At 43.1% G+C, this 27,619-nt stretch overlaps 1 protein-coding gene across 13 annotated transcripts in view; it reads left to right on the top strand.

Annotated features, from left to right (window-relative positions):
• CCAR1 (cell division cycle and apoptosis regulator 1) overlaps window positions 1-27,619 on the top strand; it is a 79,737-nt gene that overhangs the window by 45,612 nt on the left and 6,506 nt on the right. For all 13 annotated transcript variants that reach the window (XM_033209872.1, XM_033209876.1, XM_033209879.1 and 10 more), the window contains 4 exons: window positions 1,792-1,977; window positions 7,001-7,192; window positions 12,897-13,136; window positions 14,993-15,104. In XM_033209872.1, the coding sequence (XP_033065763.1) occupies window positions 1,792-1,977; window positions 7,001-7,192; window positions 12,897-13,136; window positions 14,993-15,104 (730 nt within the window). The remainder of the gene's footprint in view (window positions 1-1,791; window positions 1,978-7,000; window positions 7,193-12,896; window positions 13,137-14,992; window positions 15,105-27,619) is intronic.

The raw sequence follows: 27,619 nt of genomic DNA, 5'->3' as shown, positions 1-27,619 counted from the left end.
AGGCAAGGTGGCTCATGCCTGTGATCCCAGCACTTCTGGGGGCTGAAGGAGGAGGATTGCTTCAGTCTAGGAGTTTGAGACCAGCTTCTGCAACATAGTGAGGCCCTGTCTCTACAAAAAGTCTAAAAAATTATTTGGGCATAGTGGCACACGCCTGTAGTCCCAGCTACTTGGGAAGCTGAGGTGGGAGGATGGCTTGAGCCTGGAATCTGGAGCCTGCAGTGAACTATGATTGTGCCACTGCACTCCAGCTTAGGCAACAAAATGAAATTTTGTCTAAAAATACGTGTGTGTATATGTGTGTGTAAGGTTGCAGCTGGGCACTATGCTTTATGCCTGTAATCTCAGCACTTTGGGAGGCCCAGATGGGCAGATTGCTACAGCCCAGTAGTTCAAGATCAGCCCTGGCAACATATTGAGACTCTGTCTCTACCAAAAAAAAAAATTAGCCAAGCATGGTGATGCATGCCTATAGTCCCAGCTACTTAGGAGCCTGAGGTGGGAGGATCACTCGAACTTGGAAGGTCAAGATTGCCACAGTGAGCCATGAACCATGGTTATGCCACTCCAGTCTGGGTAACAGCAAGCCTCTGCCTCAGAAAAAAGAAAATGACACATCCTGTTGAGTTAACATTAATTTTGTGCATGTAATTATTTTTAAATATTTTATACTATTAAAGTAAATTGATTAAAGGGACAGAGTGCGGTGGCGTCATTAGAGTTCACTGCAGCTTCAAACTCCTATGCTCAAGTGGTCCTCTCACCTAAACCTCTCAAGTAGCTTGGGCTAAAGACATGTTCCACCATGTCTGGCTAATTTTTTTTTTTTTTTTTTTTTTAAAGAGGTGGGGTTTTGCTGTGTTCCCCCAGCTGATTTTAAACTCCTGGCCTCAAGCGATCCTTCCACCTTGGACTCCAAAGGTGCTAGGATTACAGGCACGAGCCACCATTCCTTGCTGGTATTACTCCTCTATTGGACATTTGTTTATTTACTTACTTTTAGAGACAAGGTCTCTGTCGCCATGGCTGGAGTGCAGTGCATAGTTCACTAGAACCTTAAACTCCTGGGCTCAAGCAGTCTTCCCATCTCAGCCTCCTAAGTGGTTAGGACTACAGGCATTCACTACCACACCTGGCTAATTTATGAGACATTTAGACTCTTCACTTTTTTGGAGGGTGAATCTATAGTTTTGTGGGTTTTTTCCCCCTTCTATTTAGTTTGTTTCCTTAGGGTAGACAGCCAGAAATGAGAACTTCTGGGTCAAAGAACATTGAAAAAAATGTTTACGCGTGTTAATATGTTTTATTTTCCAAAAATATGTTATCATTTTACATTTTCACAAGTGTTGTGTGAGCTGTACAAATGTTCTTTTCACCACATTTGTAAAGTCACACAAAAGGCTGGGCGTGGTGGCTCACGCTTATAATCCTAGCACTTTGGGAGGCCAAGGCAGGTTGATCACGAGGTCAGGAGTTCAAGACCAACCTGACCAACATGGTGAAACCCGTCGCTACTAAAAGTACAAAAATTAGTTGGGTGTGGTGGTGAGCATCTGTAATCCCAGCTACTTGGGGGACTGAGACAGGAGAATCACTTGAACCTGGGAGGCAGAGCTTGCGGTGAGCCGAGATCACGCCACTGCATTCCAGCCTGGGCGACAGAGTGAGACTCCGTTTCAAAAAAAAAAAAAAAAACCCCCAAAAGATAATTGTTAATTGTAGCTAGTTTGTTTCCTATTTCAATATCCACCCCCCCTTTTTTTCCTGTGTTTTCATGCTCCATATATTCAGGTAAATGACCTCCGAAAAGAATTAGAAAGTCGAGCTCTTAGTTCCAAAGGATTAAAATCCCAGTTGATAGCCCGACTGACAAAACAGCTTAAAGTAGAGGAACAAAAAGAGGAACAGAAGGAGTTAGAGAAATCTGAAAAAGAAGAGGATGAGGAGGATGATAGGAAATCTGAAGATGATAAGGAGGTATGTACTCAATCTATTATTATACTCTATGGTATTAATATTCATGTATAGGGTGTTCTTGGAATACGTGAGTTAAGATTATGTGTGTGTATGCTTTTATTTACTTATTTTGGCTTTTTTTTTTTGAGACTGAGTCTTGTTCTGTTTCCCAGGCTAGAATGCAGTGTAGTGATCTCTGCTCACTGCAACTTCCACATCCCAGGTTCAAGCTATTCTGCCTCAACCTCCCCAGTAGCTGAGATTACAGGTGCCTGCCCCTGTGCCCGGCTAATTTTTTGTATTTTTGGTAGAGACAGGGTTTCACCATGTTGGCCAGGTTAGTCTCAAACTCCTGACCTTGTGATTCGCCTGCCTCTGCCTCCCAAAGTACTGGGATTACACGCGTGAACCCCCGTGCCCAGCTGTTTATTTTCCGAGACGGGGTTTCGCTCTTGTTGCCCAGAAGGAAGTGCAATGGCACGATCTTGGCTCACCACAACCTCTACTTCCTGGGTTCAAGCAGTTCTCCTGCCTCGGCCTCCCGAGTAGCTGGGATTACAGGCATGCGCCGCCACGCCTGGCTAATTTTGCGTTTTTAGTAGAGATGGTGTTTTTCCGTGTTGGTCAGGCTGTTCTCAAACTCTTGACCTCAGGTGATCTGACTCTCTCAGCCTCTCAGAGGGCTGAGGTTACAGGCATGAGCCACCGTGCCCGGCTGTGTGTATGTTTTTATTAAGGTGCAATTTACTTATAATAAAATTCAACTTTTTTTGTAAATAGTTCTGTGAGTTTTTACAAGTGCATATAGTTATATAACCACCACCAACACCACAATGAAGATACAAAACATTTCTAGGTAAATGGCTCAGAAATTGAGTTCTAGTGAAGTGCTTATTCCAGAATCTCTCTGCTTCTAAAACAGTATGTTTGATTGAATCAAACCTCGAGACTCAGACTATTTATTCAAGCTATTCTATGCTTCCGTTTTTTGTCCAGTAGAATAACTCCTGGATGCATAAGCCTGTTACTTTGTTTTCTGAATTTGAAATATAGGGATCTCAGAAGTGTGTTTTAGCACCAGTAATTGGATAAGCCATATAATCAGTTTCTAATTCTTATACATTATAAAGTACACATCATTATTTATGAAGAATTCCTTCCAGAAATATTTACTCTAAATCTGATTGTGATTTAGTGGTCCTCTCACCTAAGCCTGGGTGACAGAGCAAGACCCTCTGAGAAAACAGATAAATCTAGAATGTGAAATTTTCTTTTTTAATTTTTAATTTTATTTTTTTTTTAGAATGTGAAAAATTCTCAGCTCTCCTAAACTTTTCAAAAAAATGGTCCATATAATGAAAGATAAAAGAAAGAAATGGCTAAAGGGATCTTTTAGATTAAAAGAGGCTAATGAGACATAACAACCAAATAACTAAGTGAAATCTGACTAGATCCTGGATAGGTGAAAATAAAAGTCGTAGAGAGTATTTTTGGGACAGTTGGAGAAATTTGATTATGGATATGGATGTGACATTAGATAATATTAAAGCAGTGTTAAATTTCTTGAATGTTATAATGGTTTTGTAATTTTGTAGGATAATTACCTTGTTCTTAGGTGATGCATGGACTCATGATTTCTTTTTTTTATGTATTTATTTTTATTTTTTAATTTTATTTATTTATGGCTGGGCGCGGTGGGTTATGTCTGTAATCCCAGCACTTTGGGAGGCCGAGACGGGCGGATCACAAGGTCAAGAGATCGAGACCATCCTGGCTAACACGGTGAAACCCCATCTCTACTAAAAATACAAAAATTAGCCGGGTGCGGTGGTGGGCGCCTGTAGTCCCAGCTACACGGGAGGCTGAGGCAGGAGAATGGCGTGAACCTGGGAGGCAGAGCTTGCAGTGAGTGGCAATCGCACCACTGCACTCCAGCCTGGGTGACAGAGTGAGACTCCGTCTCAAAAAAAAATTTTTTTTTATTTATATATTTACTTATTTATGTGTTTTTTTTTTTTTTTTTTTTTTTTTTTTTGAGACGGAGTCTCGCTCTGTTGCCAGGTTGGAGTGCAGTGGCACAATCTCGGCTCACTGCAACCTCTGCCTCCTGGGTTCAAGCTGTTCTTCTGCCTCAGCCTCCCTAGTAGCTGGGACTGTAGGCACCCACCACCACGCCCAGCTAATTTTTGTATTTTTAGTAGAGACGGGGTTTCGTCATGTTGGCCAGGATGGTCTCGATCTCTTGACCTCGTGATCGACCCACATCAGCCTCCGAAAGTGCTGCTATTACAGGCTGATATTGCACTGCTCCCGGCCTTATTTTTATTTTTTGGGACAGAGTCTCTCTCTTTTGCCCAGGCTGCAGTGGAATGGCATGATCTCAGCTCATTGCAATTTCTGCCTCCTGGGTTCAAGCGATTCTTGTACCTCAGCCTCCCGAGTAGCTGGGATTACAGGCGCCTGCCACCATGCCTGGCTAAGTTTTGTATTTTTAGTAGAGATTGGGTTTCGCCATGTTAGCCAGGCTGGTCTGAAATTCCTGGTCTCAGATGATCCACCCACCTTGGCCTGCCAAAGTGCTGGGATTACAGTTGTGAGCCACCATGCTCGGCCCTCAGTGAGTTATTTTCATGATGAAATTGTCCCAGACGTTGGACGGTGGGAGTTCTTTCAAGCTATGTGCCCTTTTGCCATATCTTTATCACTTTTTGAGGACTCTTTACTTACTAGCATTTTAAAGCATTTCAATTTTATTTTGTGCTATCCTTATCCTAGTTCAGGAATCAGTCATTTCCCCAGGAAGCCCTGGTTCCTTTTTAGTGAAGAATGGTATTTAGAAGCCAAGATATGTTCATTGCAATTGGGTTGCTGCTCACAAACCCCTTCAGTGAACAGAGATATGAAAGATACATAGATAAATAAATAACACCAGTATTTAAATCTATGTTTATTTCTATATCTTACGCATATTGAAAGCTGTGAATTTACACGGGTGCCTCCAATTCTTCCAATGACATGACTCTCTGCCCTGTGCTATCTCTGCATGGATTACTCTCCTTGCTCCATCTGGGTTTCAATATTTAGTAATGAAGCAGCTCATCATCAATGGGCAGTTGTGGCTCCACCACCCTGCCAGCCTCCATCTCCTGTGTAGACATCTACATTCCTTGAAAAGAGTACTTTAGGCTGGGTGTGGTGGTTCAAGCCTGTAATCCCAGCACTTTGGGAGGCCGAGACGGCGGATCACGAGGTCAGGAGATTGAGACCATCCTGGCAAACACTGTGAAACCCTGTCTCTACTAAAAAAATACAAAAAACTAGCCAGGCGAGGTGGCGGGCACCTGTAGTCCCAGCTACTCGGGAGGCTGAAGCAGGAGAATGGCATAAACCCGGGAGGCGGAGCTTGCGGTGAGCTGAGATCCAGCCACTGCACTCCAGCCTGGGCGACAGAGCGAGACTCCGTCTCCAAAAAAAAAAAAAAGAGTGCTTTAGAACTGATAGATGGAGACGACTTCGTGAGACCCCATCTCTACAAAAAAAAAAAAAAAAAATTAGCCGAGCATGGTCACATGTGGCTGTAGTCTCAGCTACTGGGAGGCTGACGTGGGAGGATTGCTTGAACCCAGGAGGTCAGTGCTATTTGTAAGCTGTGATCACACCACTACTCTCTGGCCAGGGTGACAGAGTGAGACCCTGTCTCAAAAAACAAACAAACAAAAAAAAACTTTGCGTATAATGAAATGCACAAACCCTTACCAAGTCGTAGATCTTTTCCATCTTCCATCCAGTCCTTTTTTGGATTGGCTCTTAGCAGGCCTGGTTCTCCCTTCCCACCGCCACTTCTATTAGAGAAGCCGAAGAATTGCTACAGATAGGGTCAGATACATGATCTGTCTACCAATCAGATACTCACTTTCTGAATTTTGAATGTTAAGAACGTGATGCAGAATGTCTGTGTCTCTTGTAGCATTTTCTTTTAGCACACTTTAAAAATAGTAAGTTAAAATTTTCATCTGCCGTGTGTTGATGTCTTTCTGCCCCACTTTCATCATCTACAGGAATATAATTCTGCTGCTACTTCTCACTCTTTTTTAAAAAATACTAAATTTGTATGGGATTTGACCTCAATACTTGAATCATTTTTATGTGAATTTATATTGTCTGAATTTTATAAACGTAGTTTCTTTCAGATAGCTTTTCTAAATTTATAGAGCTCTGCTCTTTCGTTGTTTTGTTTTGTCAGAAACATATGTTGGCTTGCTTTCTGAAGTTTGCTGTTTCTTTTGCCCTTTATCACTTTTTATCTGGGCGTTTTCCTATGTCTTTGTTGTTCCCCTCCTACTCCCAGCAGTTTCTCCTCAGTATAGGGCCCTGGTAAATGAGCTTTGCAAGTTTGTAAGGCTAGAGTGGCCTAGGCCTCTTCAGATCTTAAAATAACTTCTCTATTCACTCTCTTGTTAGGGGTAAAATTTTGCCTAGTTTCAGCTGCTGCGCTTTCCAGTAAATACCTACTGGCTGTTTTTTGGTTTTCTTGTTCTCCCATTGCTTCTTATGCTTTCTTTGGACACATTCACCAGTAACACATAGGTCTTTTGGCCTTTTCCCACCCATTTGTATATTGGTTTGTGGGGATACCTTGTCACTTAGTTTTGTTATGAATGCTATCGGTTTTTGATTTTGATATCTATATTGCTTTGTCTTTTTAGTGTGAGGTTTCAGGAAGATCTAAAACCTATACTACCACTACTATTTTCCCAGAATTTTCTAATTTATATAATCTCAATATAGATAACTTTCCCCCTCTTTACAAGGCAGTTTCTTATGCTGGGAAATCCAAAAGAGAGTTAGGAGCCATCAAAGCTTACTACGCTTAGTGAATTTGAACTTTCCTCCCTTCTCAATCCTTATGGTTGGTGTAAGCACCATGAAGAGTCATGGGAATTTTGTTCCTTTATGTAGTATGTATTCAATGTATATTCATCTTGGACGTGTATATACATCATACTTGCAGATTTAACCTTGACTTGAAATTTGAAATATTTAGGAAGAAGAAAGGAAACGTCAAGAGGAAATGGAACGCCAGCGTCGAGAAAGAAGATATATTTTGCCTGATGAACCAGCTATCATTGTACATCCAAATTGGGCTGCAAAAAGTGGCAAGTTTGATTGTAGCATCATGTCTTTGAGTGTCCTGTTGGACTACAGATTAGAGGATAATAAAGAACATTCATTTGAGGTAATGTTTTCAGTTTGAAATAAGATCCATATAAGGTCCACATATTATGACTAGTTAATATATCTCTGAAATCTTTTTTCTTTGTTTTTTACATTTTTTGTTTTTTGGTTTTTTTTTGAGACAGAGTTTCACTCTGTTACCCATGCTGGAGTGCATTGGCGTGATGGTGGCTCACTGCAACCTCTGTCTCCTGGGTTCAAGCAATTCTCCTGCCTCAGCCTCCCCAGTAGCTGGGATTACAGGCACCTGCCACCACACCCAGCTAATTTTTGCATTTTTAGTAGAAATGGGGTTTCACCATGTTGGCCAGACTGGTCTGGAACTCCTGACCTCAGGTGATCCACCTGCCTCAGCCTCCCAAAGTGCTGGGATTATAGGCATGAGCCACTGCGCCCAGCCCCAAATGCCTCTTTTTCATTGCTTGTTTTTTTGAGTTTTTGTTGTTTTTTTCTTGTAATCTACTTCTTGGGAAAAAAAATAGATGATTTGTCCTCTAAAGTTTCCTTACAGACTCACTTTTGCTGATTGCATTTCCCTGCTATGGTTTATGCGTTCCTCTATTCCCTGTATTTCATTTAAATTGATTGTTGGGTCTAAATTTTTAATTAAGTTCAGTTCTGTTTTTTCCCTAAGACGCTTTCATAAGTAGTGTGGTATGTTCTTTCTTCAGGATATCCATAATGTCTAGTTGACTCTTTTGGGGATGAGGTAATGCTTTATTATCTTCTCTAGAATTAAAATAGCATTTAATACCATTTAAAGAGATTAAAAATTTAACTGGTGTTTGAGTTGTAAGAGAAAATAATTGTTGTTGAACTTTTCATTATTAATCTATTTTTTGTATCATTATTTTATTACTTATTTTATATATTTATTTTTGAGACAGAGTCTCACTTTGTTGCCCAGGAAGGAATGCAATGGCACAATCTCAGCTCACTGCAACCTCTGCCTCCCAGGCTCAAGCAATTCCCCTGCCTCCCTCCAGGGTAGCTGGGATTACAAGCATCTGCCACAACGCCTGGCTAATTTTTTGTATTTTTAGTAGAGACAGGGTTTTACCATGTTGGCCAGGCTGGTCTCAAACTCCCAACCTCAAGTGATCCACCTGCCTCAGCCTCACAAATTGCTGGGATTACAGGTGTGAGCCCACTGTGCCCGGCCCATTTATTTATTGAGACATTCTCCCTCTGTCACCCAGGCTGGAGTGCAGTGGCTCAATGTTGGCTTACTGCAACCTCCGCCTCCCGGGTTTGAGCAGTTCCCCTCCCTCAGCCTCCTGAGTAGCCGGAATTACAGTTGCACGCCACCAACCCCGGCTAATTTTTGTATTTTTAGTAGAGACAGGGTTTTCCCATGTTGACCAGTCTGATCTTGAACTCCGGACTTCAGGTGATCCACTTGTCTTGGCCTCCCAAAGTGCTGGGATTACAGGCATGAGCCATTTCACCTAGCCTGTATCATTATTTTAGAGCAGCTTTACAACATGTAGTTTAGTTTGCTTTACAACATGTTAGTTTTCAAAACAATTGAAAACTTTTATCTGTAAGTGTGTAATTGCTTCACTCCTTAAAAATAGAATTTCCAACATAATTAATTTTGTAGTGCCCTGTACAAAATCATATCTAGAATTATTGTGTTTAATTATTTTATCTTATCAACATATCTTATGTTCTTTTGTTTTCTAAATTATATTGGAAAAATCAGTCATGCTTCTTTGAACCAGAAGGTCATTGTTCACCAGCTAGTAAGATGAAAATCAAGGAAGACTAGAGACCTTTGAGGATTACTGAGGCAATTATAAAACATAAAGTCCATGCTTATTAGTTTTCATATAAAACATGTTATAAATATTAAAATATGTCCAAGTTGTTGGGATTTTTTTTCCAATGTTAATTATTCCTATAAGCAGATGTCCTTAAAATTAGATGCTATATGACGTTATCTTTTTTTTTTTTTTTTTTTTTTGAGACGGAGTCTTGCTCTGTCGCCCAGGCTGGAGTACAGTGGCCGGATCTCAGCTCACTGCAAGCTCCGCCTCCCGGGTTTACGCCATTCTCCTGCCTCAGCCTCCCGAGTAGCTGGGACTACAGGCGTCCGCCACCTCGCCCGGCTAGTTTTTTGTATTTTTAGTAGAGATGGGGTTTCACCGTGTTAGCCAGGATGGTCTCGATCTCCTGACCTCGTGATCCGCCCGTCTCGGCCTCCCAAAGTGCTGGGATTACAGGCTTGAGCCACCGCGCCCGGCCGACGTTATCTTTTTTTTAAGCAGTTGCCCGGCTGGGTGCAGTGGCTCATGCCTATAATCGCAGCACTTTGGGAGGCTGAGGCAGGTGGATCACCTGAGGTGTCAGGAGTTTGAGACCAGCCTGGCCAACATGGTGAAACCCCATCTCTACTAAAAATACAGAAAATTAGTCAGGCTAGGTGATAGGCTCCTGTAATCCCAGCTACTCAGGATGCTGAGGCAGGAGAATCTCTTGAACCCAGCAAGCAGAGGTTGTAGTGAGGCAAGATTGCGCCACTGCACTGCAGCCTGGGCAACAGAGCGAGACTCTGTCTCAAAAAATAAAAAGAGTAAGCAGTTGCCATAAATTGAAGTAATTCCTAATGGTGCCATCCTTGTAATAATCACTTAATAAATAAATACATAGACTAGGCACAGTCACTACAGCACTTTGAGGGACTGAGGTGGGAGAATTGCATGAGCCCAGGAGTCCGAGACCAGCCTGGGCAACATAGTGAAACTCCATCTCAATATGAAATAAAAAAGATTGGGCAACTAATGAAAAATAGGCTAAAATAAATTATAGTTATAATAAATTTGTGTTATCCTTTGTAATCAGAAAATGATCTGATTAAACTATTTTAGCAAATATATCAGATTTGCAAAGATGACACATTTAAGGGCTCTGGTCAACCATTTCAAGTTTTAGCCCTTTTTTTGAGACGGAGTCTTACCCTGTCGCCCAGGCTGTAGTGCGATGACATGATCTTGGCTCACTGCAACCTCCGCCTCCCAGATTCAAGCTATTCTCCTGCCTCAGCCTCCTGAGTAGCGCTGGGATTACAGGCGTGTGCCTCCACGCCCAGCTAATTTTTGTATTTTTAGTAGAGAGAGGTTTCACCATGTTGACCAGGCTGGTCTCGAATTCCTGACCTTGTAATCCACCTGCCTCAGCCTCCTAAAGTGCTGAGATTACAGGCGCGAGCCACCGCGTGGCCCGTTTTAGCCCTTTTTTTTTTTTGAGACGGAGTCTCGCTCTATCGCCCAGGCTGAAGTGCAGTGGCCAGATCTCAGCTCACTGCAAGCTCCGCCTCCCGGGTTTACGCCATTCTCCTGCCTCAGCCACCCGAGTAGCTGGGACTACAGGCACCCGCCACCTCGCCCGGCTAGTTTTTTGTATTTTTTAGTAGAGACGGGGTTTCACGGTGTTAGCCAGGATGGTCTCGATCTCCTGACCTCGTGATCCACCCGTTTTAGCCCTTTTTAAGAGTCTACTGAAAGCAATGGACTTTAGCCTTAGAAATCGGTACATAAGCTGGGCGTGGTGGCTCACACCTGTAATCCCAGCACTTTGGGAGGCCAAGACGGGCGGATCACGAGGTCAGGAGATCGAGACCATCCTGGGTAACACGGTGAAACCCCATCTCTACTAAAAATACAAAAAATTAGCTGGGCGTGGTGGCAGGCACCTGTAGTCCCAGCTACTCAGGAGGCTGAGGCAGGAGAATGGCGTGAACCCGGAGGCAGAGCTTGCAGTGAGCTGAGATTGCGCCACCGCACTCCAGCCTGGGCGACAGAGAGAGACTCTGTCTCAAAAAAGAAAAAAAAAAGAAAAAGAAATCGGTCCATAAGGCCAGGTGCAGTGGCTCACACCTGTAATCCCAGCACTTCAGCAGTCCAAGGCAAGCAGATCACCTGAGGTCAGGAGTTCAAGACAAGCCTGACCAACATGGAGAAACCCCATCTCTACTGAAAATATAAAATTAGCTGGGTGTGGTGGCACATACGTGTAATCCCAGCTACTCAGGAGGCTGAGGCAGGACAATCGCTTGAACCTGGGAGGCGAAGGTTGTAGTAAGCCGAGATTGTGCCATTGCACTCCAGCCTGGGCAACGAGAGCAAAACTCCGTTTCAAAGAAAAAATAAATAGGTACATAAAAAATCTATAATATGGGCTGGGCACAGTGGCTCACACCTTTAATCCTAGCACTTTGGGAGGCTGAGGCAGGCAGATCACGAGGCCAGGAGATCAAGACCATCCTGCCTAACACGGTGAAACCCCGTCTCTACTAAAAATACAAAAAATGAGCTGGGTGTGGTGGCGGGCACCTGTGGTCCCAGCTACTGGGGAGACTGAGGCAGGAGGCGGAGCTTGCAGTGAGCCGAAACTGCGCCACTGCGCTCCAGCCTCGGCAACAGAGCAAGACTCTGTCTCAAAAAAAAAAAAAACAAAAAATTTATAATATATAGCAATAACCTGTTATCTGTGGATGCTTGCGTAGTAGTAATAGATGTTCCCTATTCAGAGTTTAAAATTGTTTCTCTAATCCAGAATTTTCTTCTCCTAGATACCAGTGTGACTTATTTCCTCATTGCCTTCTGTTCACTTTTTAAATGTCACTTTATCAGAGAGGCCTTGTCTTACTATTCTCTCTTGTTATTCTGTAGGTGTTTATGCTGCTTGTTTTTCGTATAATTTGATGTTGATTTGGTTATTCCTTGTCTTAAAAACCGGGCAGCCCCAGAACCAGAATAGGTTAACAGAGACTTCATGATTTGGTTATTTATTACTTCTCTCCACTGGTTGGATGATAGGAGAGGTTTTTATCAGCTTTCTTCAGTGCTGTGTCCCTAATGCCTAAAACAGGCCCTGGTACATACCAGGCATTTGATGTAAAATCTATTGAGTAAATTAATAAGGTACAAGGTACACTTATGAAGATTAACAGTTGGTTGGCTTTGCGGGGTGGCTCACAACCTGTAATCACAGCACTTCGGGAGGCCGAGGCGGGTGGATCACCTGAGGTCAGGAGTTCAAGACCAGCCTGGCCAACATGGCGAAACTCTATCTCAACTGTAAATACAAAAATTAGCTGGGCTTGGTGGCACAAGCCTGTAATCTCAGCCACGCAGGAGAGTGAGGCAGGTGGATGGCTTGAACTTGGGAACCAAAGGTTGCTGTGAGCCCACATCACACCATTGCACTCCAGTTTGGGTGACAGAGCAAGATTGTCAGAAAAAAAAAAAAAAAAAAAAGATTAATGGTTGTATTAAAATGTTTGATAAGTGGCCGGGTGCGGTGGCTCACTCCTGTAATCCCAGCACTTTGGGAGACTGAGGTAGGCAGATCACGAGGTCAGGAGATTGAGACCATCCTGGCTAACACGGTGAAACCCCGTCTCTACTAAAAATACAAAAAAATTAGCCGGGCGTGGTGGTGGGCACCTGTAGTCGCAGCTACTTGGGAGTCTGAGGCAGAAGAATGGCGTGAACCCAGGAGGTGGAGCTTGCTGTGAGCCGAGATCGCGCCGCTGCACTCCAACCTGGGTGACAGAGCGAGACTCCATCTGAAAAAAAAAAAAAAGGTTGATAAGTTTACATAATCATTATATGTGGCAAGTTTTTATTTGCTAAATTACTGTGCTAGCTTTATTATTTCTGTTGAAATTTGGCTAGGTTCATGTTGGTATCTTTTTATAGGTTTCATTGTTTGCGGAACTTTTCAATGAAATGCTTCAAAGAGATTTTGGTGTCCGTATATACAAATCATTACTGTCTCTTCCTGAGAAAGAGGACAAAAAAGAAAAGGATAAAAAAAGCAAAAAAGATGAGAGAAAAGATAAAAAGGAAGAAAGAGATGATGAAACTGATGAGCCAAAACCCAAACGGAGAAAATCAGGCGATGATAAAGATAAAAAAGAAGATAGAGATGAAAGGAAGGTCTGTAATAACAACCTGCTCTAGAACTTTCAGTTACTCTTCTAGGTTATAAAGGTTGATGTTGATTTCCATCAGAATATTAGATGTAAAAGTCAAACTGAAAGATTTTACTATATTAGAAAATCACGTCTTTGAGACCATCACGGCTAACACGGTGAAACCTTGTCTCCACTAAAGATACAAAAAATTAGCCAGACGTGATGGCACATGCCTATAGTCCTAGCTATTGGGAAGGCAGAGGAAGGAGAATCACTTGAACCCAGGAGGTGGAGGTTGCAGTGAGCCAAGATCACACCACTGCACTCCAGCCTGGGCGACATAGCAAGACTCCATCTCAAAAAAAAAAGAGAAGAAATTCAGATCTTCAAATTAAGCCAATATGAGCATCTACAGCTAGTTTTCTAATACCTTATTCTTAAAATTTTTGTTTTCCCTTTTTTTTTTTTTGAGACAGAGTCTAGCTCTGTCGCCCAGGCTGGAGTGCAGTGGCCGGATCTCAGCTCACTGCAAGCTCCGCCTCCCGGGTTTACGCCATTCTCCTGCCTCAGCCTCCCGAGTAGCTGGGACTACAGGCGCCCGCCACCTCGCCCGGCTAGTTTTTTTTGTATTTTTTAGTAGAGACGGGGTTTCACCGTGTTAGCCAGGATGGTCTCGATCTCCTGACCTCGTGATCCGCCCGTCTCGGCCTCCCAAAGTGCTGGGATTACAGGCTTGAGCCACTGCGCCTGGCTGTTTTCCTTTTTTTGAGATGGAGTCTTGCTCCGTTGACCAGGCTTGCTGAAGTGTAGTGGTGTCATCTTTGCTCATTGCAACCTTTCCCTCCCAGGTTCAAGCAATTCTCCTTCCTCAGCCTCTCAAGTAGCTGAGACTACAGGTGCACGCCACCTTGCCTAGCTAAATTTTTTTTTTTTTTAAGTAGAGGCAGGTTTTCACCATGTTGGCCAGGCTGGTCTTGAACTCCTGACCTCAAGTGATCTGCCCACCTCAGCCTCCCAAAGTGCTGGGATTACAGATGTGAGCCACCACACCCAGCCTAATTATTATTATTTTATAGTATGTACATAGTGGCTCGCTCCTGTAATCCCAGCACATTGGGAGTCTGAGGTGGAGAGATTGCTTGACTCTGGTGGTTTAAGACCATCCTGGACAACATGGTGAAACCCTCTCTCTACAAAAATTATAAAAATTAGCTGGACATGGTCATGTACCTGTGGTCCTAGCTACTTGGGAGGGTGAGGCAGGAGGATTGCCTGAACCCAGGAGTTGGAGGCTACAGTAAACCCAGATTGTGCCGTTGCACTCCAGCCTGAGCAACAGAGTGAGACTGTGTCTCAAAAAAAAAAAAAAACAAAAAAATAGTAATTTACAATGTAAAACTTTTAAATGACTTCAGTGGATTTACTGTTTTTTAGTTTTAGTAATTTAATGTTTGGTAAGATTTCTTGCTTAATTTAAAACTATTTTAAGCCAGGCATGGTGGCTCACACCTATAATCCCAGCCCTTTGGGAAGCTGAGGCAGGTGAATCACTTGAACCTGGGAGGCAGAGGTTGCAGTGAAGGGAAATCATGCCACTGCACTCCAGTCTGGGTGACAGAGCCAGACTCCATCTCAAAGAAAAAAAAAAAATATCTATATATATATGTGTGTGTGAGTAATATATGTAATAATTGTTATGATTGTATAATAATAATATAACTGCTGGCTACGGTGGCTGACGCCTATAATCCTACCCCTTCAGAAGGCCCAGGCCAGTAGATCACTTGAGCCCAGGGGTTGGAGATTAGCCTGGGCAATATGGCAAAACCCCATCTTCTAAAAATAAGTAAATAAATAATAAAGGCATTTAAATTACAGAAAGAAGATAAAAGAAAAGATGATTCTAAAGATGATGATGAAACTGAAGAAGATAACAATCAAGATGAATATGACCCTATGGAAGCAGAAGAAGCTGAGGATGAAGAAGATGGTATGATTGAAATTTATTTATTATTTCTTAGAGTTAAGAATGCATTTTTTGTTTGGTGACATTGTATCACTGAAATCTATACTTTTAACATTTTTTTCTTTAGAATAGAAAGAGTAATACACTCTTCAGTGAGAACGTTTTTCTAATTTTTAGGTGAGAAGATTGTTTTAAGACATATTTATTACTAATTATCCTATGTCTCATATATAATTAATACTCAGAACAAATTTCCCTAAACTTGGTGCTTAAGCTGTGCCATAAAAGCTGTAATAGGACAGGCACAGTGGCTCACACCTGTAATCCTAGCACTTTGGGAGACCAAGGCAGGTGGATTTGAGGTCAGGAGTTGAAGTCCAGCCTTGCCAACATAGTGAAACCCCATTTCTACTAAAAATACAAAAATTAGCCAGGCGGTAGTGGCGCGTGCCTGTAATCCCAGGTACTCCAGAGGCCGAGGCAGGAGAATCACTTGAGCAGGGGAGGCAGAGGTTGTGGTGAGCCAAGATTGTGCCCTTGCACTCCAGTCTGGGCAATAGAGTGAGGCCCTGTCTCACACACACACACACAAAAAAAAGTATAATAGTCCCTGATGTTTCATATAATAATTGCTTATTTTTTTTGTTGAGACAGGGTTCTTGCTGTATTACCCAGGCTAGGATACTGTGGCATGCTCACAGCTCACTGCAGCCTCAACCTACCAGGCTCACTATAATCCTCTCACCTCAGTCCCTGGAGTAACTGGGACAACAGGTGCTTGCCACCATTCCCAGCTAATTTTTATTTTTATTTATTTATTTATTTATTTATTTTCAGATGGAGTCTCGCTCTGTTGCCCAGGCTGGAGTGCAGTGGCACTATCTCGGCTCACTGCAACCTCCGCCTCCCGGGTTCAAGTGATTCACCTGCCTCAACCTCCTGCGTAGCTGGGATTACAGGCATGCACCACCACACCCGGCTGATTTTGTATTTTTAGTAGAGATGGGGTTTCTCCATGTTGTCAGACTGGTCTCAAACTCCCCACCTTGGCCTCCCAAAGTGCTGGGATGACAGGTGCGAGCCACTGTGCCCAGCCTAATTTTTAAGTTTTTTATAGGCACAGGGTCTCACTTTGTTGCCCAGGCTGGTCTTTAACTACTGAGTTCAAGGAATCTGCCCACATCACCTTCCCAAAATGCAGGGATTATAGGCGTGAGCTACATGCCTGTCCTGAATATATTCTTTTTTTTTTTTTTTTGAGACGGAGTCTCGCTGTGTCGCCCAGGCTGGAGTGCAGTGGCACGATCTCCGCTCACTGCAAGCTCCTCCACCTCCCGGATTCATGCCACTGAATATATTCTTTAGAAAACTAATTCGGGGCTGGGCGTGCTAGCTCATGTGTATAATCTCAGCACTTTGGGAGGTCAAGGCGGGTGAATCTCCTGAGGTCGGGTTCGAGACCAGCCTGGCCAACATGGCGAAACCCCATCTCTACTAAAAATACAAAAAAATTAGCTGGGCATGCACCTGTTATCCCAACTACTGGGGAGGCTGAGGCAGGCGAATGGCTTGAACTCGGGAGGCGGAGGTTGCAGCGAGCCAAGATCGTGCCATTGCACTCCTGTCAGGGCGAATGAGTGGGACTCCGTCTCAAAAAAAACGAAAAAAGGAAAAAAAAAAGAAAAACTAATTTGGGCATTTTGTTTAACAAAGACTATCGTAATGCAAAAGAGTACATATAGAGTTTAAAAACTACTAATAATAAACACCCATATACCTTTCGCCTAAGTTTTATAAGACAGACTTTGGTACCATGGGGTGACATTTAAAATACTGTACAGTAGATGCTCTGACCATAGACATCAATGATCAAATACCTATAAAGTGCCCTGAATACCTTATCTGTTCTTTTCCAGGTAGATTTGTGGCTTTTTAAAAAAAGTGTATTTTTCTGATATAGAAAATTATAAAAGTTCTTTTTGTTTTTTTTATAGTTTGTGTCTCTGGCAATTATTTTTACTTACGGTATTTTTTGTTTGCCTCTACATTTTCTTCTCTCTACCATATCAGTTTTTAATATTGTTTGATGAAAAAGTTGAAAGGATAGTGCAGTGAACACCTGTGTATCCATCAACTTTGATTCAATAATTGTTAATATTTGTCTTGTTTTGTTTTTGTAACCCAATTTGGCATATGAATTCTTCAGTTTGCCTAAGAAAAAACATGCTCTGAAATAACCACAATTCCATAATCACTCCTAGGAAAATAAGATTGTAATAGCATCTATTAATACTATGTAATATCTCCTCTTATTTGCCTTAATATAATAACTCAGTAGCAATGACATAATATTCATAAAGCAGTATTTATCTTCATTACTTGCTTTGCTTTATGAAGACTTAAGCCCTTTTTACAGCCCCATTTTCTCTCCCCTGTACGCCCAGTATTATTTTATTGCTGCTTTAGTTGAATCATTAAACAGTATTCTCATTATTTTGTTAGTGTTCCAGCTGTCAGCCTTTTTTTTTTTTTTTTTTTTTTTTTTTTTTTTTTTTTTGAGACAGAGTCTGGCTCTGTCACCAGGCTGGAGTGCAGTGGCGTGATCTCGGCTCACTGCAACCTCTGCCTCCCAGTTTCAAGCAATTCTCCTGCCTCAGCCTTCCGAGTAGCTGGGACTACAGACGTGTGCCACCACACCAAGCTACTTTTTCTATTTTTTTTTGTTTTGTTTTGCTTTTTGTTTTTTGAGATGGGGTCTCACTCTGTTGCCCAGGCTGGAGTGCAGTGGCGTGATCTCGGCTCACGGCAACTTCTGTCTCCCAGGTTCAAGCAATTCTCTTGCCTCAGCCTTCCAAGTAGCTGGGATTACAGGCATGTGGCACCACACCCTGCTAATTTTTGTATTTATAGTAGAGATGAGGTTTTACCATGTTGGCCAGGCTGTTCTTGAACTCCTGACCAGGTGATCTGCCCACCTTGGCCTCCCAAAGTGCTAGGGTTACAGACGTGGGCCACTGTGCCTAGCCTAATTTTTGTGTTTTTTGGTAGAGATGGGGTTTCACCATGTTGGCCAGGATGGTCTCAATCTCCTGACCTTGTGATTGACCCGCCTCAGCCCCACAAAGAGCTGGGTTTATAGGCGTGGGAGCCACTGACCCTGGCCCAGCCTTAGTTTATTTTTTCCTTTCACTCCTTTAGTGTTGGTTTCATCCATTCTTCTAGCTTTAAATACTGTCTATATACTGTTAATTCTCAAATTTCTAATTTTTTTTTTTTTTTTTTAAGAGATACAGGGTTGGGCCGGGCGCAGTGGCTCACAGCTGTAATCCCAGCACTTTGGGAAGCCCATGTGGGTGGATCACCTGAGGTCAGGAGTTTGAGACCAGCCTGACCAACATAGTGAAACCTCCTAAAAATACAAAAAATTTTCTGGGCATGGTGGCGGACGCCTGTAATCCCAGCTACTCAGGAGGCTGAGGCAGGAGAATCACTTGAACCCAGGAGGCAGAGGTTGCAGCGAGCCGAGATCACACCATTGCACTCCAGCCTGGGCAGCAAGAGCAAAACTCCGTCTGTAAAAAGGAAAAAGACAGGGTCTGTCACCCAGGCTGGAATATAGTGGTAGGGTTCATAGCTCACTGCAGCCTCAAACTTCAAGGCTCAAGCAATCCTCCTTCTCAGCCTCCTGAGTGGCTGGGACTACAGGTGCATGCCATTGCACCTAGCTGTTTAATTTTTTGTAGAGATGGGGTCTCAGTATGTTGCTCAGGCTGGTCTTGACTTCCTTGGCTTCAAGCAGTCCTCTGGCTTGGCCTCCCAAAGTGCTGGGATTACAAGGGTGTGCCAAGCCTCAAATTTCTATCTCATATCAGACTTCTCTCCCAGTCTTCCATACTGATCTGTCTACTTGACACCTCCACTTAGTTATCTGGCATTTCAAAATCAATATGTCTGAAACTAAACTCCTGCTAACCCCTTCACCAGAAGGAAAACATACACAAATCCTACAACCTTAGCCTTTGCCAACCATCTCATTTAATGACAATTCCATCTTTCCAGTTGTTCAGACTAAAACGCAGGAGTCATCCTTGACTCCTTTCTTTCTGTGATAACCTACTTCCAATCTATCAGGAAGTCATATTTGCTCTGTTTTCATAACTTATCCAAAATCAGTCCACTTCTTACCAATTCCACTAATTTGTCTATAATCCAAGCCGCATTATCTCTTGCCTAGATTATATTAATAGACCCCTAACTTGTTTCCATGTTTCCTCCCCTCTACAATAAAGTTTCTCAATACAGTTGCCAGAATGATCTTTGCAAAATTTAGAATTTATTTTGTTCTTTTGTTCAAATTCTTCGGGGTTTTTGTTCTTTTTTTTTTTTTTTTGGAGACGGATTCTCGCTCTGTCGCTCAGGCTGGAGTGCAGTGGCGTGATCTCAGCTCACTGCAAGCTCCGCCTCCTGGGTTCACGCCGTTCTCCCACCTTAGCCTCCCGAGTAGTTGGAACTACAGGCGCCCGCCACCAGGCCTGGCTAATAATTGTTTGTATTTTTAGTAGAGACAGGGTTTCACCGTGTTAGCCAGGATCATCTCGATCTCCTGACCTCGGGTTCCACCCGCCTCCGCCTCCTAAAGTACTGGGATTACAGGCGTGAGCCACTGCGTGCGGCCCTTTTGTTCAAATTCTTCCAGTGTATTCCCATCATTTTTACCTCATAGAAAAAGTCACTGTTCCGGCTGGGCATGGTGGCTCACACCTGTAATGTCAGCACTTTGTGGGAGTCTGAGGCTGGTGGGTAATTTGAGGCCAGGAGTCCCAGACTAGGCTGGCCAACATGGTGAAACCCTGTCTTTACTAAAAATACAAAAAATTAGCTGGGCGTGGTGGCACACGCCTGTAATCCCAGCTGCTCTAGAGGCTGAGGCATGAGAATCACTTGAACACAGAAGGTGGAGGTTGCAGTGAGCTGAGCTTGTGCCCCTGCACTCCAGCCTGGGTGACAGAGCAAGACTCTTGTCTCAAAAAAAAAAAAAAGCCACTGTTCAGATCACTTGCGCTCAGGAGTTCAAGACCAGCCTGAGCAACATGACGACACCCTATCTCTACAGAAAATAAAAAATTTATCTGGGTTTGGTGGCGCATGCCTGTAATCCCAGCTACTCAGGAGTCTGAGCTTGTAGGATCACTTGAGCCTGGGAGGCGGAGGTTGCAGTGAGCAATGATCACACTCCTGCACTCCAGCCTGGACAATAAAGCGAGACCCTGTCTGAAAAAGAAAAGAAGGCCAGGTGCGGTGGCTCATGCCTGTAATCCCAGTACTTTGGGAGGCCAAGGCAGGCAGATAACAAACAACGTCAGGAGTTCGAGACCAGTCTGACCAACGTGGTGAAACCCCTTCTCTACTAAAAATACAAAATTAGGTGGGTATGGTGGCACATGTCTGTTATCCCAGATACTCAGGAGCCTGAGGCAGGAGAATCGCTTGAACCCGGGAGTCAGAGGTTGCAGTGAGCCAAGATTGTGCCACTGTATTCCAGCCTGGGTGACACAGCGAGACTCCATCTCAAAAGAAAAGAAAAAGCTAGTGCTCACAATGACTTACAAGACTCTACCACATCATGTCTCCAGTTACATCTCTTAAGCCCTCTTCTTGAGAAGAGTGGACCCATCACATATGCGCCTATGTTAAGAGGTTTACATTGGCAGTTCTTTCTGCTAGCAGGGTTTTTCCTGGAGATCCACCTTCCTTAATTTCTCATATATGAAGTCTGTTCAAGTATCACTTTGTCAGTGAAGCCTGCTCTGCACCCTACTTTATTTAAAATTGCAATCCTCTGCCCTCCCTTACTGCACATTTCTGGTCTCTTATCCTCCCTATTTTTTTTTTCCATAGAATTTATGACCTATTTTATTACATACTCTTTATTTTGCTCGTTGCCTGTCTCCCCCTTACCTCTACACTTGAATAAAAGCTCTTATGTAAGAAAAAGAGATTTTTCTCTGTATTCTTTGTTAATATGTATTCCAAGTTCCTGGAACAGTCTGAATAATTTTATAGGCTCTAAATGTATGTCGATAGGATTATAGTTCTTTTTTGTTTGTTTCCCTGGAGTTTCTAATTGCCGCTTGCTTCTGTTTTACCACTTTTCTTACATTTTATATCTCATGATTCTGTTAAGTTTCCTGGAGACTACTCCTGTTTGTTTGTTTTTTGAGACGGAGTCTCACTCTGTCACCACGCTGGAGTGTGCTGGTGCAATCTCAGCTCACTCCAACCTCCGCCTCCTGGGTTCAAGCAGTTCTCCTGCCTCAGCCTCCCGAGTAGCTGGGATCACAGGCCCACATCTGGCTAATTTTTTTGTATTTTTAGTAGAAACGGGGTTTCACCATATTGGCCAGGCTGGTCTTGAAATTCTGACTTTGTGATCCGCCTGCCTCGGCCTCTCAGAGTGCTGGGATTACAGGCATGAGCCACTGCGCCTGTCGGAGACCACACTTTTTCCAATACAAAAGCAGAATTATAACGTGAAAATACAGTACCAGTAAATGTATTAAATGATGTTGAATTTTATTAGTAATTAGGAGAGCAGATAGCAATAAGATACTTTTTTTTTTTTTTTTTTTGAGACAGAGTTTTGCTCTTGTCGCCCAGCCTGGAGTGTCGTTGCGTGATCTTGGCTCACTACAACCTCCCTCTCCCAGGTTCAAGCGATTCTTGTGCCCTCAGCTTCCAGATTAGCTTAGATTACAGACATGCACCACCGTGCCCAGTTAATTTTTGTATTTTTAGTAGAGATGGGGTTTCACCATGTTGGCCAGGCTGGTCTCAAACTCCCAACCTCAGGTGATCCACCCACCTTGGCCTCCCAAAGTGTTGGGATTACAGGCGTGAGCCATTGCATCCGGCCTATCTTTTTCTTATCAAGTTAATGAAAATTAAAGTTTTAAATGAAAGGTAACATAGTTTCACAAGGGTAAAAGGAGTTACAGTTTCACCACTCTTCTTTGGGGCTGTACATTGTTATACCTTTTCTGAACAGAAATTTGGAAATGTGAATTAGCCATATTCTTTAAAATATCAACATGAGTGATCATTCCATAATTTATTATAAAACAAAAATATGGAATCAATCTGAATAGGAATAGACAATTATTTAAATTGCACTTTGGTAATATTGTCATGCAGTTAAAATTCTCTACACCCATTGAGGAAAACTTGGAGAAGTGTCTTGACATGGAAAAAGATTTTTAAAGGGTTTTTGTAGATAGCATGTTCCTATAAATAAATTTAATGTTAATAAGTGTGTATATATGGGGAAAAAATAGGACACGATCAGTAATTTCATTTTGTGTGGTGGGATTGATTTATTTTCTGTGATGAACAAATACTGCTTGAATGTTTCAAAAGTTATTTCAAAAATACAAGTTTCGGATGAGACAGTTTTGAAAGTGACAGCTCTCAAGATAATTGAGTATTTACTTAAATAATGTGGATTATATTGTGAGTATTTTTCAATCATCAAAAATAAGTAAATGACTAGGTTCCAAGGAGAAGTTCCCTCTCATTCTTTCTTTTTTAAGACAAAGTCTTACTCTGTTGCCCAGGCTGGGCAGTAGCACACTGTTGGCTCACTGCTGCGTTGAACTCCTGGCTCGTGCAGCTCTCCCACCTTAGTTCCCTGAGTAGGTAGGACTACAGTTGTGCACCACCACACCTGGCTAATTTTTAAATTTTTTGTAGAGATGTGGTTTCACTGTGTTACCCAGGCTGATCTCAAACTCCTGGCCTTAAGCCATCCTCCTGCTTCCCTCCCAAACTCCTCCTGCTTCCCTCCCAAAGTGATGGGATTACAGGTATGACCCACCATACCCAGCCATTAGAACATTTGCTTAATTTTTTATTTAATAACACCTTTATTGAAATGTAATTCACATGCCATACAATTAGACACTTTAAAGTATAGGCATGCTTTGGTTTTTTTTACACTGCACTTTATTGTGCTGCACAGATAGTGCCTTACGCCAAGCAAGACTATCAGCACCACTTTTCCAACAGCATGTGCCACTTTGACTTTCTGTTACATTTTGGTAATTCTTACAGTATTTCCAACTTTTTAATTATTACTATGTCTGTTTTGGTGATCTGTGATCAGTGATCTTTGATAATACTATTATACATGTTTTGATGCACCTCGAATTGTGCCCATAGAAGATGATGAGCTTAATTATAAATATTGTTTGTGTTTTAATCACTCTACCAACCTGCCCTTCCCCTATCTCTGTCCCTCTTATTGGGCCTCCCTATTCCCTGAGAGAAAATATTGAAATTAGGGCAATTGTGCCAGGCATGGTGGCTCACGCCTGTAATCTCAGCACTTTGGGAGGCTGAGGCGGGTGGATCATTTGAGGTCAGGAGTTTGAAACCAGCCTGGCCAACATGGCGAAACCCTGTCTCTGGTAAAAATACACAAAAGAGCCAGGCGTGGTGGTGCACGCTTGTAATACCAGCTACTTGGGAGGCTGAGGGCATGAGAATTGTTTGAACTAGAGAGGCGGAGGTTGCAATGACCTGAGATCATGCCACTGCACTCCAGCCTGGGTGACAGAGTGAGACTCTGTCTCAAAAAAGAAAAGAAATTAGACCAATTACGGGTGCAGTGGCTCACACCTGTAATCCCAGCACTTTGTGAGGCCGAGGTGGGCAGATCACCTGAGACAGGAGTTCAAGACCATCATGGCCAAACATGGTAAAACCCCGTCTCTACTAAAAATATAAAAATTAGCTGGGCATAGTGGTGGGCACCTGTAATCCCAGCTACTCGGGAGGCTGAGGCAGGAGAATTGCTTGAACCCAGGAGGCAGGTTGCAGTGAGCTGAGATCATGCCACTGCACTCCAGCCTTGGCGACAGAGCAAGACTCCGTCTCCAAACAAAAAATAAGAAATTAGGCCAATTAATAATTAGGCTGGGCTCAGTGGCTCATGCCTGTAATACCACCACTTTGGGAGGATACAGAGATAGGATCACTTGAGGCTAGGAGTTAAAGACCAGCATCTGCAACATAGTGATACCCCATCTCTATTAAAAAAATAAAATAAAATCAGCTGGGTGTGGTTACATGCATCTGTGGTCCCAGATACTTTTAGAGGCTGAGGTAGGAGGATCTGTTGAGCCCAAGAGGTTGAGGTTGCAGTGAGTCGTGATTGTGCCACTGTACTCCAGCCTGGGCAACAGGGCAACACTCTGTCTCAAAAATAATTATCGTAATAACAAAGAAAAAAATCAAAATGGCCTTCGAGTGTTCAAGTGAAACCAAAAAATCGTTAAGGTGAGTGAAGAAGGCATGTTGAAAGTTGAGATAGGCCAAAAGCTAGTTTTTTTGCATCAGTTAACCATGTTGAGAATGCAAAGGAAAAGTTATTGAAGGAAATTAAAAGTGCTACTCAGTGAACATACAAATGGTAAGAAAATGAGATAGCTTTATTGCTATAAGGAGAGAGTTTTAGGGGTCAGAATAGAAGGTCACACCAGCCACAACATTCCCTTAAGGCAAAGCTGAATTCTGAACAAGGCCCTAACTCTCTTCAATTCTGTGAAAGATGAAGAAGCTGTAGAAAAAAGTTTGAGGCTACCAGTGGTGGATTCATGAGGTTTAAGGAAAGCAACCAATCTCATAAGGTAAAAGTACAATGTAGTTGCTGAGGTGGGAGGATTGCTTGAGCCCAGGCATTTAAGGCTGCAGTGAGCTATGATTATGCCACTGCACTCAAGCCTGGTTAACAGAGCAAGACCCTGCCTCTTGGGGGTGGGTGAAAAAAAAAGGCACATTGAAACAGCAAGTGCTTATGTAGAAGCTAATATAATTGATGAAAATGGCTTTACTAAATAAGTTTTCAATGGAGACAAAACAGCCTTCTTCCATTGGCTGAAGATGCCATCTTAAGACTTCCTTTTTTTTTTTTTGAGACGGAGTCTCGCTCTGTCACCCAGGCTGGAGTGCAGTGGCCAGATCTCAGCTCACTGCAAGCTCCGCCTCCCGGGTTCACGCCATTCTCCTGCCTCAGCCTCCCGAGTAGCTGGGACTACAGGCGCCGCCACCTCTCCCGGCTAGTTTTTTGTATTTTTAGTAGAGACTGGGTTTCACCGTGTTAGCCAGGATGGTCTCGATCTCCTGACCTCGTGATCCGCCCGTCTCGGCCTCCCAAAGTGCTGGGATTACAGGCTTGAGCCACCGCGCCCGGCCATCTTAAGACTTTCACAGCTAGAGAAGAGCTGTCAGTACCCAGCTTCAAAGGACGAGTTGGCTCTCTTGTTAGGGCTAATGCAGCTTGTGACTTTAAGCTGAAGCCGGTACTCATTTACCATTCCAAAAATCATAAACCCCTTAAAAATTATGCTGAACCTACCATACCTGTGCCCTAGAAACTGAACAACAGTGTCAGAATGACAACTCTTTACAGCAATGCTTTACTGAATTTTTTTACTCCTTTATCATGTAACCAACATTTTTACTAAATATTTTAAGTCCACTGTTGAGATCTGCTAAGAAAAAAAGATTCTTTTCAAAATATTACTTCTCACTGACACCACACCTAGTCACCCAGAGCTCTGATGGAGATGTACAAGGAGATTAATGTTTCATGGCTGCATCATCTATTCTGCAGCCCTTGGATCAAAGAGGTAATTTCACTTTACTCTTTTTTTTTTTTTTGAGACAGGGTCTCACTCTGTCATGCAGGCTGGAATGCAGTGGCATGATCATGGCTCAGTCCAGCCTTGGACCTCCTGGCCTCAAGTTATCTCCCACTTCATCCTCCCAAGTAGTTGGGATTACAGGCATGAGCCACCATGCCCAGCTGATTTCTGTTTTGTTTTTTTTTTTTTTTTTGAGACGGAGTCTTGCTCTGTTGCCCAGGCTGGAGTGCAGTTGCGCAATCTCCGCTCACTGCAAGCACTGCCTCCCGGGTTCACGCCATTCTCCTGCCTCAGCCTCCCGAGTAGTTTTTTGTATTTTTAGTAGAGACAGGGTTTCACTGTGTTAGCCAAGATGGTCTCGATCTCCTGACCTCATGATCCGCCCACCTTGGCCTCCCAAAATGCTGAGATTACAGGCATCAGCCACCATGCCCAGCCTGATTTCTGTATTTTTAATACAGGCAAGGTTTCACCATGTTGGCAGGCTGGTCTCAAACTCCTGACCTAAAGTGATCCCCGTCCACCGTGGCCTCCCAAAGTGCTGGGATTACAGGTGTGAGTCACTGTGCCTGCCCTCAACTTTCAAGTCTTACTTTTTATGAAATACATTTCCTTTTTAAGTTTACTTTTTTTGCTTTTTAGAGAAAGGGTCTTACTATGTTGCCCAGGCTGGTGCTGAACTCCTGGGATCAAGCAATCCTCCTGCCTCAGCCCCACAAAGTGTTAGGATTACAGGTGTGAGCCACCACACCCAGCCAAAAAATACATTTCCTAAGGCTCTTGCTACCATAGTATATATTATTGCCTCTGATGGGTTTGGGGAGAGTAAGTTGAAAACCTTCTGGAAAGGATTGACCATTCTAGATGCCATTAGAAACATTCGTGGTTCATGGGAGAAGGTAAAAAATATCAACATTAACAGTAGTTTGGGCCGGGAGCAGTGGCTCACACCTATAATCCCAGCGCTTTGGGAGGCCAACGTGGGTGGATCACCTGAGGTCAGGAATTTGAGACTAGCCTAACCAACATAGTGAAACCCCCTCTCTACTAAAAAATACAAAATTTAGCCAGGTGTGCTGGCAGACATCTGTAATCCCAGCTACTCGAGAGACTGAGGCAGGAGAATCGCATGAACCTGGGAGGCGGAGGTTGCAGTGAGCCGAGATCATGCTATTGCATTCCAGCCTGGACGACAGGAGTGAAACTCCGTCTCAAAACATAACAAAACAGTAGGTTGTATGAAATTGATTTCAATTATTGGCCTGAGGCAGTGGCTCACACCTGTAATCTCAGCACTTTAGGAGGCCAAGGCGGGTGGATTACTTGAGACCAGGAGTTTGAGACCAGCCTGGCCAACATGTTGAAACCCCAACTCTACTAAAAATTCTCATGGATGACTTTGAAGGGTTCAATAATTCAGTAGAGGGAATAATTGCAGGTGTGATAGAAAGAGCAAGAGAACTCAAATTAGAAATGCAGCCTGAAGATGGGATGGAACTGCTGCAATATCAGGATAAACTAAACAGATGATTGCTTCTTGTGGATGAGCAAAGACAATGTTTTTTTGAGATGCAATCTACTTCTGTGAAGATGCTATTAACATTGTTGAAATAACAAAGGATTTATAATATTACATAAACTTAAGCAGTGGCGGTATTGGAGGGGATTGATTCTATTTATATGTTTGTTTATGAGATGGAGTCTTGCTCTGTTGCTCAGGCTGGAGTGCAGTGGCGCAATCTCGGCTCACTGCAACCTTTGCCTCCCGGGTTTACACAATTCTCCAGCCTCAGCCTCCTGAGTAGCTGGGACTACAGGCACACGCCACCACACCCCACT

The sequence above is a fragment of the Trachypithecus francoisi genome, unplaced genomic scaffold, assembly GCF_009764315.1.
Source record: "Trachypithecus francoisi isolate TF-2019V2 unplaced genomic scaffold, Tfra_2.0 Lachesis_group9, whole genome shotgun sequence".
In the NCBI taxonomy this organism is placed as follows: Eukaryota; Metazoa; Chordata; class Mammalia; order Primates; family Cercopithecidae; genus Trachypithecus; species Trachypithecus francoisi.
This window is presented reverse-complemented; position numbering and strand designations above follow the sequence as displayed.